Source organism: Bos indicus x Bos taurus, chromosome 18 (genome assembly GCF_003369695.1).
Source record: "Bos indicus x Bos taurus breed Angus x Brahman F1 hybrid chromosome 18, Bos_hybrid_MaternalHap_v2.0, whole genome shotgun sequence".
In the NCBI taxonomy this organism is placed as follows: Eukaryota; Metazoa; Chordata; class Mammalia; order Artiodactyla; family Bovidae; genus Bos; species Bos indicus x Bos taurus.
In genome coordinates this window covers 17,269,643-17,289,636 of record NC_040093.1, presented here as the reverse complement: position 1 = coordinate 17,289,636, position 19,994 = coordinate 17,269,643, and the positions used below count along the sequence as shown (strand labels likewise).

General features: G+C 53.2%; 1 protein-coding gene across 1 annotated transcript; it reads right to left on the bottom strand.

Annotated features, from left to right (window-relative positions):
• Positions 1–39: 39 nt before the first annotated feature.
• Positions 40–19,874, bottom strand: SIRT2 (sirtuin 2). The gene is made up of 16 exons (XM_027515882.1): positions 19,774–19,874; positions 18,897–18,943; positions 15,800–15,848; positions 15,423–15,536; positions 12,252–12,293; positions 12,014–12,120; positions 11,835–11,891; positions 11,150–11,218; positions 5,188–5,317; positions 2,820–2,879; positions 2,456–2,511; positions 2,230–2,306; positions 2,091–2,142; positions 1,100–1,170; positions 891–957; positions 40–773 (listed from the first exon to the last, which is right to left on the bottom strand). The coding sequence occupies exons 1-16, from the start codon at positions 19,787–19,789 to the stop codon at positions 615–617; spliced, it is 1,173 nt and encodes a 390-aa protein (XP_027371683.1). The 5' UTR covers positions 19,790–19,874; the 3' UTR covers positions 40–614.
• Between the last annotated feature and the right edge of the window lie 120 nt (positions 19,875–19,994).

Genomic DNA, 19,994 nt, shown 5'->3' with positions numbered 1-19,994 from the left:
CTCTGGGCCCCAGAAAAGAACAGCGAGGCCAGACAGCTAATCGTTAGTTGTTTTTTGTTTTTAATTCATCTCTAATAAGCAACACCATCTGCCCACCCCTGCCTGGGAAGCGGGATCCAAGAGAGGGGCCTAGCACCCACTTTCAGAGTTGGAGGCAGAGGCCTGGGAGGCCTTGAGGCTCGGATCTCCCCACTGGGTGCGTGGAGGGCACAACTCCCCACCCAGGGTAGGTTAGGTTTTATCTACTTGGCCACAGACCCTTGGGAGCAGTAGAGAGCGTGTGGGCCCTGGGGCTCTTGTCCTGGGACAGTTAGCAGTTTGGAGGTACCTGTGGCCCCCTGAGCAGTTAGAGATTAGGGGGGCTGATCCTTGGCTGTAGGGGTGGTTAGAGGCTGTGGGCTGTTAGAGACAGGCTGCCCAAGCCTCTGCCCCCAAGAATGTTAGAGATTTGGTGAGGTCAGGGGTGCTGGGACACCAGTTTTGGGAGGGAATAGTTAATACATTGAAGAAATGTTCTGAGCTCCCCAGAAAAGAGCTGTAAGTTAGAGGAGGGCCAGGGCTGGTTGGGGCTCAGCTGTCCCAAGGCTGGGTGTCCTGCCTGGGAGACGCAGTGGTCACTGGGGTTTCTCTCCCTCAGTGGTCCTGGGCTCCTCCTTGGTGGGAGGTGGTGGAGAATTCCTGGGGGAAGCTGAAGTAGCGGGGTTGGAGGCCCCCGACCCCGACTGGGCATCTATGCTGGCATGCTCCTTCCGAACAAGGTCCTCCAGCTCCTTCTGCAGAGGGCAAAGTTCATAGAGGTCGGAGGTCATCGTGTGTCATTGGGTCGGAGGACCTGTGGGAGGGGGATCCAGGGACTGGGCTCGGGGTGAGCTGAGGTGATAGCTCCTCACCTTCCATCCAAGGAGGTCGGCGAGGGCCAGGCAGCCCTGGTCACAGTCGCCCAGCCAGGCCACGTCCCTGAGGGCGAGGGAAGAGTCTAAGCTCCCAGGCTTGTCCCAGCACTGGTGGTTCTGCCTGTCCTTTGCCTCCGTGCCTTCCCGCCCACCTGGGCCCTGTCCCTCGCAGGCTCCACCTCACCCGCTGCAGGCCCGGGCCTCACCTGTAGGCCTTCTTGGAGTCAAAGTCCATGCCTCCTCCGAGGGCCATCATCATCCCGAGGAAAGGGTCAGTCTGTGGGGGAGGGGGAGCTCAGAGCACAGACTCCGGAGCCAGGGGGCCTGGGTTTGAATCCCAGCTCTGTGACTTCACTCAAGTGGCCTGGCCTCTCTGAACCTCAGTTTCCTTCTCTGCAGAGTGGGGGTAATCACCACACCCACTCCTAAGATGACACTGTCAGAGAAAAAGCTGAGCACAGTGTCTGCCACACAGTATGTTTTTTGCCTGCTGGAGGAAACAGCTGTCCCCGGGAGGGAGCCCCTCCTGGGACAGAGGTCACCTCAGTTTGAAAAGAGAGCTGAGAGACGGCACAGCGACTCCAGATGGCACTGCTGCCGGCCCAGGGACCAGCGAGCCCAGACTCTTCAGTCACAGGAAGCTCAAGGTTCCTGTTTTGGCTTAAGTTGCTTTGGGCTGGGGTTCTATCATCCCTTCAAAAGGGTGAATGGGACTTCCCTGGCGGTCCAGTGGTTAAGAATCCGCCTGCCAATGTAGGGGACATGGGTTCCATTCCTGGTCTGGGAAGATCCCACATGCTGTGGGACAACTAAGCCTGTGTACCCCAACTACTGAGCCCATACCCTAGAGGCTGTGCTCTGAACAGGAGAAGCCACTGCAGTGAGAAGCCCGCCATGCACTGCAGTTAGAGTAGCCCCTGCTAGCCACAACTAGAGAGAGCCCAAGTACAGCAACGAAGGCCTACTATAGACAAAAAAGAGGATCAAAAAGGGTGACTGACCCAGAGGCCTGTGGAACCCTGGAGTCGAGGTAGCCTGGAATCTGACCCCTGAGGATTCCAAGATCCCCAGGTCTGAGCTGAGGGGCCCAGAGTATTGGGCTTCCCCAGAGACCTGTCCCCTGGTTCCCGGGGAGCCTGGGGGAGGTGATGTGGGGCTCGTGTGTGGGGGTGGCGGGGTAGGACGAAGAGGACTCACCTGGCCAGTCTTCTCCTTGTTGATGAGCAGGCGCGGGGTCGACAGGGGCGCCCTGGGGGATGGTGAGCTGAGTGGTGAGGGCCTGTCGCGGCTCCCCTGGCCTCCCAGCAGCCTCCCACAGCCCCAGCCCCCAACCTACTTGCCGATGAGGGACGCGAAGGGCTGCACCTGCAGGGAGGTGCCCATGATGATAAGGAGGTCCACCTTTAGGAAGTCCTACGAAGCGGGAGTGGCCAATGAGGTCGGCTGCTGGCCCCTGCCCCCCACTGCAAGCCCACCTGCAGCTATTTGGGGAAGCCACCTGCCACAGGGCAGGACCTAGGCTGCCCCCGTGTGGGCCGAGACGGGGCGGCGGGGACACTTACTGACTGCATGCAGGAGAAGAAACGCGCTGGGAGGTTCTCGCCGAAGAACACGCTATCTGAGGGGGAGACAGACGGACAGACAGACACGGGGACAGAAAGAGATGGTGAAAAAGCGGCAGACAGAGACAGGGAGTGGGAGAGAGAATGGGCAGGAGAAGGCGGACCCCAGGGCTGGGGCAGGAGCGTGGACGGGGCAGTGGGGAATAGGCCAGGGGGCTATGGCACCCCCTCCCCTAGTTAGGGAGAGAGGGTGACCAGGGTGGGGTGGATGGATGGGGAGCGTGGCCTTCTTGGGAAGGGGTTAGCGGGTGTGCAGGGTCCCAGCCCGCATCTACCTCGGTTGGTCCCAGGCCCCAAGGCTCACCAGGCTTCACCACGCTCTGACATTTCTCACACTTGGGAGTCACCTCGGAGAAGATCTTCTCTGGGCGTGGGGAAGGGGAGGAGGAGGAGGAGGTAAGAGGCCCTGGGTTGGGGCTGCAGCCTGCCCACACCACCCCCTTCATTGTCAATACAAACACATCTCAGTCATGGCAGAGCCTCCAGGGGCATTTGCCCTGCCCAGGAAGGACCTCCTCCCAGCAGCAGTCCACAGCTATTACATGAAAGAACAAACAAATAAGCAGACACTTGTCCCCAACAGGGGCAACTGGGTTCCGCCAACCCCCAACTTGGGGAATCTGGACTTGGGAGTGAAGTTCTTCCCATGGGTCTTTTTTTTTTTTTTGGCCATGCTGGGTCTTCATTGCTACACGGGCTTTTCTCTAGTTTCTGCGAGTGGGGGGCTACTCTCTAGTTGCGGTGCACGAGCTTCTCATTGAGGTGGCTTTTCTTGGAGCATGGGTTCTAGGGCGCATGGGCTTCAGTAGTTGAGGCTGCCGGACTCTACAGCACAGGCTCAATAGTTGTGGTGCACACATGGGCTTAGTTGCTCCACAGCATGTGGGATCTTCCCAGAGCAGAGATCAAACCTATGTCTTCTGCACTGGCAGGTGGATTCTTCACCACTGAGCCACCGGGGAAGCCCTTCCCATGGGTCCTTGAGGGCAGGCCTACTTCCATCATGGGTCAGGTCAGAGAGACCTGGTGGGTGCTAGGTTAGAGAGGGAAGAATTATGCAGATAATCCTGGGATGGGGACAAAACCTTAGGTCCAGGTGCTTCCCACTCTTAGGCTCAGTGACAGACCCCCTTTCCCCAACACACACACCATGCTATGACAATCCTCCTCCTCATTGCCTGTTGATCAAAGCTGTAAAGGCCTCTGTCACTTACAACCCACAGAATCTAGCTTGTTCATTCAGATATTCACTCATTCCTTCAATATTTATATAGAGCAATGCGTTAAGGTCTGCCATTTACTTTAAAATATTTCTGCATTGACAGCTCATGATATTTTGTGGGTGATGCTCATGTCACTGCTGCAAGGGACACATAATGGGGTAATGTTAATTGTACATGACCCCCAGCTGCTTGTACTTGGGCTATTCAGGAACCCTTGCCCCAGGGGCAGTCAGCTGGCATTTTGTCAGAAGGGCTACATTCCAAAAGCCTTACTATCAGCACTGCAGCTGTCCTTGTCCCACATGGACACCAGAGGCTTTGTGAAATCAGCATAAAGGTCAGAAATGGGTTTGCATGGATGAAATAAGTGGCTTCTTAATTAGCACAATGGATATCAGAAATCAACTCTCACTGGCATTCTAGAAATGTGGATTGACTGGGGTTTTTTTTTTCTCTTCTTCTTCTTCTCTTTTTGGACACTCTGCCCTCACGTGAACAGGGACAATGACTTTAGCAAGCCCTGGAGTCTCTTCCCTTAGAGACAGCCCCCACCAGCCTTCATACCAGCGCTGTGCGCAGCTTCACATGTCATGGGCTCCACTCACCTGAATCCGGCTAATGGGCTGGTTGAACCCTGTGTCTCCAGGGCAGTGCTGTCCAATATGGTGGTTAGAGCCACATGTGGCTTTTACATTTTAATTAATACAAGCTGAAGAACGTTAGAGATTCGGTTCCTTGGTCATTTTAGCCACATTATAAGAGCTCAATTGCCTCATGGAGCAGATGGCTGCTATGTTGGACAGTGAAGATACATATAGAACATGCCCCTCACCACAGAAAGTTCTCCTGATACTTCTGCTCTTCTTAGAATGTAGTTGTGTTGGCCTGGATGAGGCCCTCATGTAAGAAGGGGTCAGAGCACCCAAAGGACAAAGGGCTAGGGTTTCATGACCTCACGCAACAGGCTGCATGACCACGTGGAGGCCAGTATGCTAACACACGTTGCTGTGTCTGGAGCCTGCATCCGTTATACCCTGGCTATGAGATGGGGTTGGGAGCAGAGAACCCCCACTGCCACCTCACATCTTTAGGGGCTGCCATTACCTGCTAAAAAGAGCCGCAGGGACTTCCCTGGCAGTCCAGTGACTGAGACTCCACACTCCCAATGCAGGAGGCCTGGGTTTGATTCCTGGTCAGGGAACTAGATCCCACATGGCCCAACTAAAGACCCCACATGCTATAATAAAGGTTAAAGATCCTGCATGCCCTGATTGAAACCTGGCACAGCCAAATAAATAAACAAATAAATTTAAAAAAAAGAGAGAAAGGAAGAGCTGCAGAACTGCATAGGACAGAGCTGGTGTCTGTGTATGGAGACCCTTTCCCTGGTGCTGAGGAGCAGACAGGGGACAGGAAGCCTACCCTCGGGGGTAACCTCCAGCCCCTCACCTTTCATCCAGCTTAGTGAGTACTCCTGCCGGCAGCCTGAGCTGATGCAGTGGGACGTGTAGAAGGTGCCGTGGGCCTCCACCAGGTCTTCGGGCTCCAGCCCAGCCACTCGCTCCAGGGTGTCTATGTTCTGGAGGGAGACACGGAGGGGAGAGGGTCAGGAGTGAACCACCTTCCCCTCCCAGGGGTCAGAAGACAGAGCAGGGGACTGCAGCTGAGAGAGGCAAGTGGGATAGGCTGAGAAGAGAGGAGGGGAGAGGCAAGGGACAGAGGTGTGTCTAAAACTCTTTGGTTCCCCCTGATGGTGCCTCTGAAAAGTCAGTCATGGACGCTTCAAGTCAGGGGCCCAAACTCAAATGCCTATGAACCCAGGTCACTGCCACCAACCAGCCCTGGTGTTTTTCTGCAAAATCAGGTCATTTTCCTTCCCTTTTGTGGAAAATTTGTTCTGTTAGAACCAGACACTCTAGTGGCACCAGCCAGAAATTTGGTGAAATAAATGTACCAATCTTCAGTGTCTCTACTGTAAACACAGCCCTCTCAGATATGGCATCCTTGTGCAGTGCCCAACCTGCACAGCTGTCTGTGGCAGGCTTGGCCAGACATTAACACAAATCAATGAATCAGGAAGTTTTTTTGAGTTTATTTACAGTTTTCCTATTTAACAGTCGGGTTTCTTACTGTGATCTGCTGCATAGATAGTATATTAACTTGTATTCTTTTCAGACAGAATTACTTTCCTTAGTCAACACACAAGGATATTTGTCTCTTTCACATTTGTGGTTTCTCCAGCCATTTTGGAGCAGCTTTTGTTTGCCCATGAGGAATGCCAATGAGGCAGGTGCTTCTGGAGGACCTAGCAGATGTTACAGAGATGGCCAGGAACGTGTAGTCCACAGCTGACCCAATAAGGTTTCCCAGAGACTCTGCGAACCACCATTCCATTTCCAACTGCCCTCTGCTTCTAGTCAGCCATCAGTTTACCCCCAAAACATGCAGACAAGAGTCTCTGTTTCCAGACCTTCTGCAGCTTTCCCCTGCCCCAGCCTAGGAGAAATGCTAGTTTTGCCTTTGCTCCTGGACTTAGTTTGCCGACTTCCTCACACGCGAGTAAGCAGCGTGTATGCAGATAACTGGGCTTCCCTGGTGTTCGGATGGTAAAGAAGGTGGAGACCTGGTTTTGATGGCTGGGTGGGGAAGATTCCCCTGGAGAAAGGAATGGGAACCCACTCCAGTATTCTTGCCTGGAGAATCCCTGGACAGAGGAACCTGGTGGGCTACAGTCCGTGCATGGGATTGCAGAGAGTTGGACACAACTGAGCAACTAACACTACTCAGTACTACTCATGCAAATAACTAAACGGCATATCAAAGGACTACCTACGTGCCTCTGTGGTACCTTTTGATGCCCCTTAAAAGAAATTATTTATTTGGTTGCACCAGGTTGTGGCACGAGGGATCTTTGATCATCGTTGCTGCATGCAGGACCTTTGGTTGTGGCACGCAGGATTTTGTTCTCTGACCAGGGATAGAACCTGGGCTCCCTGCAATGGGAGCTTGGAGTCAGCCACTGGACCACCAGGGAAGTCCCCTGATGCTACTTTTGATGGGGCACCCACAAATAAACAAAAATGAATGTGGCTGGGGAGTTCCCTGGTAGTCCAGTGCTTAGGACTTGGTCCTTTCACTGCCATGGCCTGGGTTCAATCCCTGGTTGGGGAACTAAGATCTTGTAAGCTGTGAGCACAGCCAAAAAGAAAAAACAATGTGCCCAGACTTCCTGAGTGTTCTAGTGGTTAAGCATCTGCTGACAATGCAGGGGACATGAGTTTGATCCCTGGGCTGGGAAGATTCCACATGCCTTGGGGCAACTAAGCCCATGGGTCACAACTACTGAGCCTGTGCTCTAGAGCCCATGCACCACAACTACTGAAGCCACCACATCGAGAAGCCTTGGCACCACAATGAAGAGTGCAACTAGAATGCACTCTTCAACTAGAGTGCAACCAATGAAGAGTAGCCCCTGCTCACGGCAACTAGAGAAAGCCCGCATGTAGCAACAAAGACTCAGCGCAGCCAAAAAACAAACAAATAAATCTTGGGGGGAAAAAAAAATCTATCTTAAAAAAAAAAAAATGACATGGCTGACCCGTATGTACTGGTATGAAGGAAATCTCTCCAAGATGTTAGAAGGCCCTGTGTACAAGATGTGGAAAAAATCAACATATGAATTTGTGTGTTTGCTTGCCTAAGTGTGGACTATTTTCAAAGGAAACCCAAGAAGCAGGCAACAGTAGTGGCCTCCAGAGAGGAAGCTGGGGCTGGGGAATACGGCCCAAGAGGCTCAGTATAAAGGACAAGCAGCAGTGACCGCATGGAGACACAGAGCAGCTGGTGTCTGGCCTCAGTGCCAGGCAGGGAACAGGGTGTGGTGAGGAGGTGGGCCATTCAGCTCTAGTCAACTGCTCCCTCCTCCACCCACCCCAGAAAGCCACCCGGGGTGCACCCAGTTCTTCCAGATCTTCAAGAGGAGCCTGAAGTCTGAGTTTTCATCTGCAATCTCTTTTGATTGTCAAACCTTAGCTCACTTTCGGTTTCAAGACATCACGTCTCTGACACGCTTTTGAAAAGCATGAATTGTGCTTCTCCAGTGGCTCAGTGTTAAAATATTCGTGTGCCGATGCAGATGTGAGTTTGATCCCTGGGGAAGATGTCACATGCCAAGGGACAACTAGGGACAACTGAACAATTACTGAGCCCACACAAAGCCCCTAAAGTCCGTGCTCCCCAACAAGAGAAATCACTGCAACGAGAAGCCTACGCACTGCAACTAGAGAGCAGCCCCTGCTTGCTGCAACTAGAGAAAAGCCTGTGCAGCAACGAAGATCCAGCACAGCCAAAAAAAAAAAAAATATAGGCTTCTCTGCTATAAATGGGAAATTTATTTTTAAATTAATAAAAAGCATGAAGCTGCTATGTGGCTGAGTATAAGGAAGGGTCTTCTAGATAAGGGCTTAAGGGAAAGAAAGCTGAGTATAAATCCAATGTATAATGTGAATGCCACAGATATAGATTTAAAAGAATGGAGATCACAGGGACTTGACTGAAGGAGACAACTGTTCTGTTTGAATGGATACTTGGGTCTTGAGATAAAAATAGCATGGCTTCAAAAGTGCTACATCGTCACAATTCAGGAAGACATGAAGACAGTATGTTGCAGAAAACTGGGTCAATGACTCAAAAAGTGGCTGAGGTTGAAGAAGAGGGTGAGGAGGAGTTGAAAAAAAGAATGGCTACATGAAACATGAGAGTGGAAAAAATGTTTCCACCTGTGTGTAATGTAATGCGCCAGTGTGAATATATATGTAGACTTAAATCTGTGCGTGAAATATTATAAGGGGAAATGCCACCACATTTCACACTGACCCGAGAACTTATTCATGTTGGCTTTCATGTAAAAATACCCTGCAGCTGGTGTGCTTTTGTGGTTTGGGGCAGGGGAGGGGGGTGCCTCATATGGAGGTGGGGAGTCAGCCCTCTGAGCATCTGGGATGAACCACATGGTCCTGGGCCTGTGTTTCTCGTGCTGGGACCCCTGTGATCTCCTGGTCTCCCTTGCTCTCCAGCTTGAGTCCAGATGCCTTAGTGTCTGGCTATCTGCCTACAGCTCCACATGGCTGTCTAATGGGCATCTCAACTTCGACGTGCCTTCAACCAAACTCCTCCTCTGCCCCCAACGCCTGCACATCCCACCATCTCAGTAAAAGACATCAGGTGCTCAGGCTGAGAGATGTCCGGCCATTCCTGACTCTTCTCCTCCTCTCAAGAACCATTCATCCAAACCAACAGCAAGTCCTGTTGGCTCCACCTTCAAAACGGGTTCACAAGTCACCCACTTCTCCCCTTGGACAGCCCTCTCCCCGGCCCAGCCTCCATCCTCTCCTGCTTGGACCATCACTGCAGCCCCCTTCCTGGCCTCTGTACCCACCCCCTACCCCCATTGCTTCCTCCCACAGTCTGCCCTCCACATGCAGCCAGAGGGACCCTGTGAACACCTGGGGCAGGTCATGTCTCGGCCCTGCCCAGAGCCCTCCTGTGGTTCCATCTCCCACCAGGGAAAAGACAAAGCCCTCCCAGTGGCCCCCAAATGCCCACATGGTCCACCTGTCACCTCCTGACCTCATCTCCTCTGTCCTTTCCTACTACTGTCCTTCTCGCTCACTCAGATCCAGCTATTTGAACACGCCAAGTGCAGCCTCACCTCAGGGCCTTTGCACTGGCTGTTCCCTTTGCCTCTCTCCCTGAGATGATCCCATGGCTCCCTCCCTCCCCTTAGGTCTTTGTTTAAATGTCCCTTTTTTCCACGAGGCCTTTCCTGACTTATTGTTCACAACAGCACCCTTCTCCCCACTCACACACAGAACTTCTGATTCCCCTTCTCTGTTCAGCCCAGTGCTCCACAGACATCTCAGCATTAAACAGACTAGATACTCGATTCATCCTTCTTGTCTACTGTCCCTCCCCACCTTAGAGTGTTAGCTCCCGGAGGACAGGGATGTCTGCTCCTTCTGTCTACTGCCTGCAGGGCCTGGCACTGGTTGGCACTTACTAAACACCGGGACAGAAGCTGACGAACAGGATTGACAGCAGGGCCGTGGTGAAGATTTCATGAAATCACACAGAAGGTGCTTGGCTTCAGGTGAGCTGTTTGTATCATGTCTGAGTGTATTCCATGGATAAAACTGACTCTCTGAGAAGAAAGGTCAAGTTTATCCTGAGCTGGGGCTCCCCCTCAACCCCCACCAGCCCTAGGTGGGAGTACTTGCCCCCTTCTGAGAATTCTGGACCTGAACAAAAAGACTTCATCCTCCCCCTGGTGGCAGATTCTGAGGCTGTAGGCTCCAGATTGCCAGGCCAGGAAGAAAATAATAGAACACCTATTTCTATCCATGGGTTCTCTCTCTATTTTATAAATTTGGGTTCTGAGATATGAATTCGAGTAGGCATGGTATCACTGCTCTAGTAGATCACGTAATTCAACACATATTTATAAAACAAAAGTAGAGGGACACTTTTCACTATTGGGTGTGCGAGACCCCAAAAGTCTCACCAACTAGGAAGCCAAGAATGCGAGCTGTCCTTACCTGAGGACCTCTGGGTGAGGCCCTCAGCTAAGTGCCTGCCATACATAAGCCGTGGCCCATGGCCCACACAAGGCCTTTGTGCAAATCAGAAGAAGGTGCCCCTTTCTTAAGCCTCTACAGCCACCAACTGGAAAACTGTCAGGGTGCAGCGGCCGTGGGAGCTTCCCTGATGCCTCGGATGGTAAAGAATCTGCCTGCAACGTGGGAGACCTGGGTTCAATCCCTGGATGGGGAAGATCCCCTGGAGAAGGAAATGGCAACCCACTCCAGTATTCTTGCCTGAGAAATCCCATGGACAGAGGAGCCTGGTGGGCTACAGTCCACGGGGTCACAGAGTCAGACACGACTGAGCGACGAACACTTTTACGCTTCAGTGATCATGCTAAACCAAGTCACTTCAGATCATCCGATGGAAAACCCAAAAAACTATGGTGCCAAAGGTGTCTGCTCAGAGAAGGGGTCCTTTCTCAGTACTCATGGGGTGGCCCTGAGGGAGGTCATTGCCACGTTACCACAGGCCTGAGAGGGTGAAGTGGTTCTGGCCTCTGCTTTTTTTTTTCACCCATCCTGTGGGGCGTGTGGAATCCTTGTTCCCTGAACAGGGATCAAACCTGTGTCCCCTGCATTGGAAGCAGCATGGAGTCGTAACCACTGGATTGCCAGGGAAGTCCCTGGCTTCTGTTTCATAGAAAGGGAAACTTAAGGCTGAGAGAGGGGATGTGACTCACTGCAAGTCACACAACAGAGAGGCTGCGGCCTGAGCTCCTGACCCCTCCTGCCCGGCCTCTTCCTCCCAGGATGCCCGAGGTCCTGCCTACCTGTGTGTAGCAGCGCAGGAGCAGTCCTTTTTCCTTCAGCAGGCGGATGAAGTAGTGGCAGATGGTCGGCTGGAGGGAAGCAAGCATGGCAATGCTGAATGCGCACCGCCCTGTGCCAGGAACTGTTCCAGACCTGTTTCTCCTCATGGAATCTTCACACCATGAGGCACAGACCTTCATTATCCCCATTTCACAGGTAGGGAACTGAGGCTCAGGGAGGGTGACTGTCTGGCCAGTCACACAAACTGTGGAGTTGGGGTTAGCACAGAAGCAGCCTGGCTCCAGAGTCTGGGCTCCTACATGTATCATTAGCTCATTTAAGCCTCACAGTATTTCTTTTCATGGACTATTATCTGCTCCATTTTACAGATGGGAAAACTGAGGTCCAAGGACACAAGAGCAGGAAACGAGAGAACAGGACTTGGACTCCGGTGATCTGGGCCCAAAGCCCACTCTGTTTTGTTCTGTTTTTTACTTTGCTTCAAGGCTTGCAGGATCTCAGTTTCCTGAACAGGGACTGAACCTGGGCCATGGCAGTGAAAACCCAGAATCCTAAAGATTAGGCCACCAGGGCCCATGTATTTAATGGTTGTAGGATATTTGTCTAAAGGGCCCTGAAGGGGTCCTTCCCATGCTTGCTGGCCCCCAATTTTTCCTGTCCCCACTTCCACAAAAAAGAGCTCACCTTGAACTGCCCAGGATAGAGTTCCTTGGCGAGAGCAAAGAAGGGCTCTGGATGTTTCTGTGGGAGAGAGAGCCGGAGGGCAGGTGGGCACCCAGATGCCCCTGGTGAGATGTGAGCAGGAGCCAGGAGGCCCCGTCCATCTCCATCACTATAGACCCTCCTCCCTGTGTGACACGTACCTTGAAGTAGCTGATTTCAAAGATGGCCTCCGGGTAGGGAAGACGGTATTTCTCCAGGTTGGCATAGAGGCCCGTGTTTGGGGACCGAAAGTCAGGGATACCCGCGGCTGGGGGAGGAGGGGTAATCAATAAGGGACTCTGGCCCCTTTTCTTTCACACCCCCCAACACAGCTCCTCCCCAGGCCCTCACAGGGGCGCCCCAACCAGGAAGTGGCTTTTGGGGGAGGGGAGCACTTACAAGTGGAGATTCCAGCTCCCACCAAACAGATGACCCTGCGACCTGGAGGAGGAGAGTTTAGGCAGCATGCGCTTTTCTTGTTTTCAACTTACATTTGTTAATTGTTGCTTTGAACATCAAACATTGCTCCAAAATATGAACCACTTATCTTAAGAGAGTTGTCTTTGCCATAAATTAAGTACTGAGCTGATTGATGTTTACAATTGATTTTTGACAACTTAAAAAACTTATTAGTGGCACTGCTGTCTAATAATCAGATATATTATCATAGACTGAATATAATGATTAAGAAAGTAAAGTTTAAAGAAAAAAAAGAGCAATGTTTCCCCTTCCCGTTCTTACCTTTAAGTAATTTCACCTATCACAGTCCCTGAAGCCATTTACTCTGTGCCAAACCCTGCGGCTAGCACTTCAGATCCTTGAATGGGTCTCCCAGCCATCTCAAGGTGGGTGGTGTTAACATTCCCATTTTACAGATGAGGAAACTGAGGCTTAGACAGGGGAAGGGATCATACAGCTGACTGAAGGAAGAGCCAGCATGGGGTCAAAGAATCCATTGGTTAAGATTACACCAGTGTAGTAAGATTCATAAAAAGGCTACTTGGAGAGAAATTTCTCCTCCTAGCTAGATCTAGACAAACACAGGAGATCTTAGTGAGAGGTAGATCTTAGGGAGAAGGCCGGGAGGGTGTGTTCCCATGGAAGTGCTGCATGTTATTGTGAAAAACAATCTCTCACCACCTCTTTATCTTCTGGACACAATATTGGACAGCCATCTATTTCCAGCATATGATACACATCCCTCCATCCTATTCCTTCCCTCTATAATCAAATGCATGTTAGCCACCAGAAGTCAATTAATTTTCAAGTGAGGATCCAAGCTGGGCCATTCTCAGCTCACACCCAGTGAGCAGCAGAGTGGATAAGGGCTTCCAATCCTGGCTTTCCTGTGCACCAGCAGAGTTGTGGAGGGGGTGGGGCGGGGGTGGGTCTTAGTTCAGATCACTGCGCTGGGCTTTAGCGTCCTGCTCTGTAAAATGGGCACAATCACTGCACTGGCCTCGAGGGGGCTGTTGAGAGAAGGAATTCTCTCCTGTGAAGCTGAGATCAATGCCTAGCACTAATGATTCTTCGAGACACTAGTACTCAACTTCTTCAGACCCATGATTCGTATCCCTATAAGCACTTTGTTCCCCCAGTGTCACCAGCTTTTGGAAAAGATGGGAAGATGTGGGAGGGGAGAGGTGGAATCATTTCACAAGCACGCAGGGCGGTGCGGAAGTAGCCTGGCTGCCTCTCTGGTGGCTGCCGGTGGAATCATCTCACAAGCACGCAGGGCTGTGCGGAAGTAGCCTGACCGCCTCTCTGGTGGCTGGCCGGTGGAATCATTTCCCAAGCACGCAGGGCTGTGCGGAAGTAGCCTGGCTGCCTCTCTGGTGGCTGCCGGCAGCCCTGCTGCACAGCGCCCTTGGCATCTGTCAGTCGGCTGATGGACACACACGAGTGTGAGGGCCTCTGGGGTGTCAGGATGCCATCGGACCAGGCCTGGCACACCCAGTGGACCCAGTGGAAGGGAGTGAGTATGCACTCTAGATTCAGGAGCCCTGACTGCCTCTCGCCGGCTGTGTAACCCCGCACCAGGTTACAACCTCTCTGTGTCTCAGTTTCCTCCTCTGCCCAGCTGACTCCTCACAGGTCTCCTGTGACGATCATATGAGGGGACGCCTGTCAAGTGCACAGCCCAGTGCCTGGCAAAAGGTGAGAGCCCAGTTCATTGCTATTAATTATTACTATCCCCTCACAGGCACCATCAATTATTCTAAAACCCAGGTGCAGGAGGACGGACGGAACGAAAGCTCTGTAGCCACTGCCTGTATTCTCTTTGGGGCCCACCCAAGCCAGAAGATGGGGCTTCCTGAGTAGCTCCGTGGTAAAGAATCCACTTGCCAATGCGGGCTCAATCCCTGGGTCAGGAAGATCCCCTGGAGAAGGAAAGGGCAACTGACTCCAATATTCTTGCCTGGGAAATCCTATGGACAGAGGAGCCTGGCAGGCTACAATCCGTGGCATTGCAAAAGAGTCGGACATGATTTGACTAAATGACAACAACAAAGGCAGGAGATGGCTGAAGGCCGCCGCTCCAGGAGAGGGGGGCTCAGGGCGTCCGGCCTGGCTGCCTGAGGAGAGATGGCAGCAGCTAGAGGACAGGGAAACTGCAGGAGACGTCCTCAACAAAAGGCTGTTCAGGACCCTCAAAGGGTCGATTGTTCTAGTCAAGGGCTGCTTAGGGCTCGGTTTCTCAGACTCTGGTGACCTCAACTCGAGGCAAGAAATATAAATTACCCAGTGACCGGGTAAAAAGATCTCTACACCACACCAGGAACAAGCCTCCTATAAGAATCGTCACGGGGAACACTTAGGCAACGCTTGCTCTGTTTCAGGCATTTATCTATGAATTTATGTAATCCCTCTTCATAATCCTGGGGCTTCCCTGGTGGCTCAGATGGTAAAGAGTCTGCCTGCAACGCAGGAGATGAGGGTTTGATCCCCGGCTCAGGAAGATCCCCTGGAGAAGGGCATGGCAACCCAGTCCAGTATTCTTGCCCGGAGAATCCCATGGCCAGAGGAGCCTGGCAGGCTACAGTCCATGTGGTCCCAAAGAGAAGGAAGGAAGCCATGGGGATACCTGGGGGAAGAGTCTATTCCATAATCTTATAAGGTAATTACTATAATATACTATTATTAGCATCTTCACTCTAATAAACAAGCCTGACCAATAGAAACATGGTGATTGGTTCGGGGGGTAGGACTGTGACCCAAGCTGGGCCAATCGGAGCCAATCTCTGCTCTTGTGCTTGAACCACTGGGAGAAAGATGCTGTTTTTCAGTGGGAGCTGCTAGGCTGGTGGAACTTGTTTTTACAGCTGCCAGGAGCTCTGAATACAGAGAAGAGCCAAGAAAGGGCTCAGCATAGAAGTTGCTGAATCCAGCCACACTTCAGGATCAACAGTTACAGGATCAACACACTCCCTTTTTGGCACCAGACAGTTTGAGTTGGGTTTCTTGTGACTTGCAGACGTAAGCTGTGAATGGTTTGGGGCTGAGAAGTCATGAGAAGAAGTGGGGGTGGGGGGGAGTCACGCAGGAAGGGGCCCAGGGTGGGGAACTCACAGCGCTCGCTCTGCATGTAGCGGCTCACTCCTTCCAGGGTTAGTTCGTCCAGGAGTCGCTCCTTCTGGGTGCCCAGGCCCAGAGTCTGGGAGAAGAAATTCCGCAGGAAGTCCACTGGCCAAAAAGAAGAGAGACAGCTGTTGGGTGGGTGTTTGTTCAAGGGGACACAGAGGCCCCGAGTGCCCCTGCCCAGCCCCGGGGTCTCCTGTCTTCCCACGACTAAAGGTTGGATGCCTGGCCCGGCCAGGGATCCCGAAATGCTGCATCTGTTCTTACACACTTTGCATGTCACCCCTGGTGGAGGTGAACACCTGGATCCCTGCCTTAAACCGCCCTCCAGCACCCCCCAGAACCATGCTCCCAAGGCAGATACTCACTCTCTGCTTCTCCGCCAGTGGCTCCTGCCTCAGTGTCTGAATCTGAGTCCTGGAAGGGGTGGAGGTGGGGTGACGAGGCCCCAGAAGTGGTGTTAGGGAGGGGAAGAGGGGATGACACCAGGGTTCCAGGGTGTGGCTGGGAGGTGGGCCCGAGGGAGTGAGGAGCAGCGGGGACCACGCTGGGGGCGCGTGTGGGCTCTAGGACAGGCTGCCTGTGTTGGAAACCCAACTCTGCAACTCGAGAGGAGCGCGGCCTCCTATGGGTGACTGCGTTTTTTCTGAGGCTCCGAGCTCCTCCTCTCACAAGTGGAGCTCGGAGGACTGAGGAAGGCCACCTGGAGGGCTGTGAGCAGTGAGTTCCAATGTGAGGCTCTCAGAACAGCCATGGTTGGGGCGGCAGTGGTGGTGAGTGCTCAGGAAGTGCTCGTTACTGCTCTCATCACCTCCCATGGTCCACGTCCTCAACTTATATCCCCTCCAGTCCCCTGCCCTGCCCAGCTGCCCCGCAGCCCGCCTCACCTACGTCAATAACGCTGGTAGAAACGCCTCGGTCCTCACCCTGTGGCCGTCAGCCCTCTGGCTTAAAGCACCCCCACTCCACCTTTCCAACCCTTCCATCTCCTTTATCAACTCCTCTCCTCGGCCAGGCGCCCAAATCGCGGGTCTGGGACTCCGTCCCGGGCCCTCCCTCCTGTTTCTGTCCGCCTTCCCTGGGCCAGCTCCCCCATGCACACCAGTGGTCTCAGCCTAGTTTCTGAGGATGCCACCTTTCTGTCTCCAGATCCGGGGTTTCCACAGCCCCCAGATGCCTCCCCCTAAGTGTGACCCCAGACCCCTCACTCTCACGGTGTCCCAAACTGGCCGCAGTATCTCTTCCAAGCCTGCTCCTCCCCCTGGGCCCCTAACTCAGTGTGGCTTCTGTCCCCGTGTTTGCCAGATGTCTCCTGCCTCCCTTGCCTGCCCTCCTGTGGGAGCATGTCCCCTCCCCGGGGCTCCACGTGGGCCAGCCTGTCCCTCCAGGGGCCCTGCCCCGGCCTCCGCCGTAGCTCCCGGTCTCAGTCTGCATCTCTGATCTACTCTCCTGCTGTTGACTTGTCTGGGTCCACCCTTTGCCCTCCACATCAAAGGCCTTTCTCTTTGGCTTCCCCAGTTTAATCATCTGATCACAAAAATCTGTGGCGTTTACCATGATGCCCGCTCCAAGAAGTCTGGGATTTTTCATGGTCACCACTGGGTAAAAATGTGTTAAGTCCCTCAGTCGTGTCCGACTCTTTGCAACCCCATGGACTGTAGCCCTCCAGGCTCCTCTGTCCATAGGATTCTCCAGGCAAGAATATTGGAGTGGGTTGCCATGCCCTTCTCCAGGGGATCTTCCCAACCCAGGTCTCCTGCATTGCAGGCAGATTCTTTACTGTTTGAGCCACCAGGAAAGCCAGGTTTCCTTGCTTTAAGATTGTGTCTATAAGCTTTACAAAACTCTGACCATTAGACAATGTATAACTTGAAGGTGCTTGCCTCCTGAGTCCCTCACCCACAGCCCCGCCTCCCCCACCCCATCCTCCCCTTCAAGATAGCCACTATTAACAGTACAGTGGTAATTACTCCAGATTTTTTAATCTGAATTGGTGATGGACAGGGAAGCCTGGCATGCTGCAGTCCACGGGGCTGCAAAGAGTTGGACATGACTGAGTGACTGAACTGAACTGAAAACTCATTATTTCCCCAGAAATGGGTCACCCCACAGTACAATGCTGCGCCTCGCATTTTCCACCAAACAATATATCACAGACCCGCCAGCTACAGAGTGTTGCATTGTACAGTTCATAGTTCATTTAACCCATCAACTGACAGTCGTTTGGGCTGTTTCCAGTTTGGCTGTATTGCACAATGCTGCAATTTACACCCTCGGATCTCTCTCTTTGGGACTGAGGGTCCCTTTTCCACATGAAACCTTTTTCTCTGACAGTGGCCAGGCTTTGGGAGCCAGGCGAGGGAGAAGCCTGGCCTGACAGGGAGCTCTTGTCCCCTTGGTGTGGCTCGGCCGTGCATCTGTGGGGTGCTCTTGTCACAGCTTCTGCTCTGCCCTACATGTGAACCGCGACCTCGTGTCTGTGGGTGGGCTGGCACGCTTTCAGGCTGCAGACAGTGAAGCTCTGTGGAAGGAGGCGAGGGCCCTGCCCAGCACGTGGGAGCAACTTGGTCTCAGGGGGGAGCTGAAGGTGATGGTGGAGCCTCTGTGACCTGTTTCCAGTGAAGTGTCTGGGAGGCAATATGTCAAGGCGCCGAGGGTTGCAAACCTGTCCCTGCTCTTCTAGCCAGTGGACAGAGGACAAGTTGTTAAAGAACTCAGTTTCCAATTCCTTGGCTATAAAATGACCACAGTAGACCTGCACCCCTCCCCTCCACCACTGCCCCCGGGATGCTAGGATGCCCATCAAACACGAAGCAGAGTACCCAGTTGGCTTAAATACTCGGTAAATGCTAACCATCAAGGTAATCAGCCACCTGAATCCTGAACACATGACACTCTTTCATGCCCCCCAGTATACCCTCTGCCTGGGACACCACTTCTCACCTTGCCTAAGAAAATCCTAAGTTACTCTACACTGACTACCATGTGCTGTATCTCAGTCCGACTCTGAGATCGGCCTGTGGATTCTTCCCGGGAAGGGACTGGCTGGGAACTGTGTGATCTCACACAGTTTACTCCGTGCTCCCAAAGTGCCCTGCCCTATTTTCATGATCACCAGTAGAGCACTGTCGAGTCACACGTCTATGAGATCTGTGAATTCAGGAACCAAATCTCTTCCAAGCCCACTGGGAATGAGGTTCAGGAGGGAAGGTGGGTGGGAGGGGTGTACAGGGAGAAAGGAAAGTTTGCAAGGGCAGGCCTAGGCTTGAGGCCGCACACCCTTCTCTGACAGGCCCCAGAATCCACCATTCCCCCAGGAGCTGAACCACAAGGGGAGGTGGGGTGAGGGGCTGGGGCAGTGAGCTGAGGGCCCTGGGATATCTGACTCCCCTCTGCCACCTCCCCCCGGTGTGGGGTGTGGGAAGTCCATCTCTCTCCTTCCCTCCACCCTTGTCCCCATCTCACCTGAGCCTCCTGCACCTTCCCTGCCTGGGTCTCCTCAGGGTCAGAGGCTGGGGGAGGAGGGGAGCAGACGTGGTTACAGTGAAGGGAGTGGTTAACAGGGAATGAAGGGCTTCCAAGTTGGGGTGCAGAGAGGGGCAACAAGACCCTCCAACCTAGTTATACGGGGTGGGGGTATAAAAAGGGAGTAGATGGAGGGAGGGAAAGGAAGAAAAGCAGATTTTATTAGAGTGGAGAGTGTTGGGAGGAGAGGTGGTTGGTGAAGGACAAAGAGGCTGGGACAAGGAGGCTTAGGAAAGCAAAAAGAAAGTAAAGCATATAAGGGCATGAAGGAAGGCTTAGGAGGAGTTAGGAAAGACAGTAGTGTGTGAGTGTGTGCTGGGAGGGTTAGGTTTACAAGCAGAAAAAAAGTAGAAAGAAAGAGAAGATAAGGGATACTGGGCCTGGAGGCAGGTTTGCAAGAAGAGGTGGCGGGGGCGGAACGGATGGGCGAGATGGTAGGTTTAGAAGAGGAAGGAAGGGATAGGAGGGGACACTAGGGGTCCCCTAGCACCCTACAGTTCCCACTAACAACCAGGTACCCTTAGCAACCCGGACAGCGGTATTCTAAGTCCCTAGTAACAAGGGTCCTTAGCAACTAAGGTGCGAGACACACGCTATCATTAGTAACTTAGGGGACATGGCAAATGGACCCTTAAAACCTCGCGACCCAGAAACCCACCAATCTAGCAATATGTATCACAACGGCTCCCTGAACCTCATTCCCCTCCATGCAGCCCCCATCTCATGCCCCACCACTCCCGCCCTCGGGCCCCGGGGCCTGCAGCCCTCAGCCAGGCCCCGGCGCGGCCCGACCCTCCCACCAGGGCCCCCGACTCACGATCCGGATCGGCCATGGGCGCGGGGCGGGGGCCCTCGGGACTGTCACCGACTGCTCTATCCCGTGACGGCACCGGAAACAGGAGAGGGCCGAGATAGGTCAAAGAACTACAACTCCCAGGAGCCATAGAAAACGTCCCGAGCGTGCCCCTCTGAGGTAAGAGGAGACACGCGAGAGCCGGACTACGAATCCCAGAGTGCCTCACGTCCGCAGCCATGTTG

Bases quoted from the DNA above. Each gene is read 5' to 3' on its own strand.
- SIRT2 (XM_027515882.1), bottom strand. The intron at 15,849-18,896 runs GTGAGATGGGGA...CACCCCTTCCAG, and splicing joins GGAAGGTGCAGGAGGCTCAG to GACTCAGATTCAGACACTGA. The intron at 12,294-15,422 runs GTGAGTTCCCCA...CTCCTCCTCCAG, and splicing joins CTACATGCAGAGCGAGCGCT to GTCGCAGGGTCATCTGTTTG.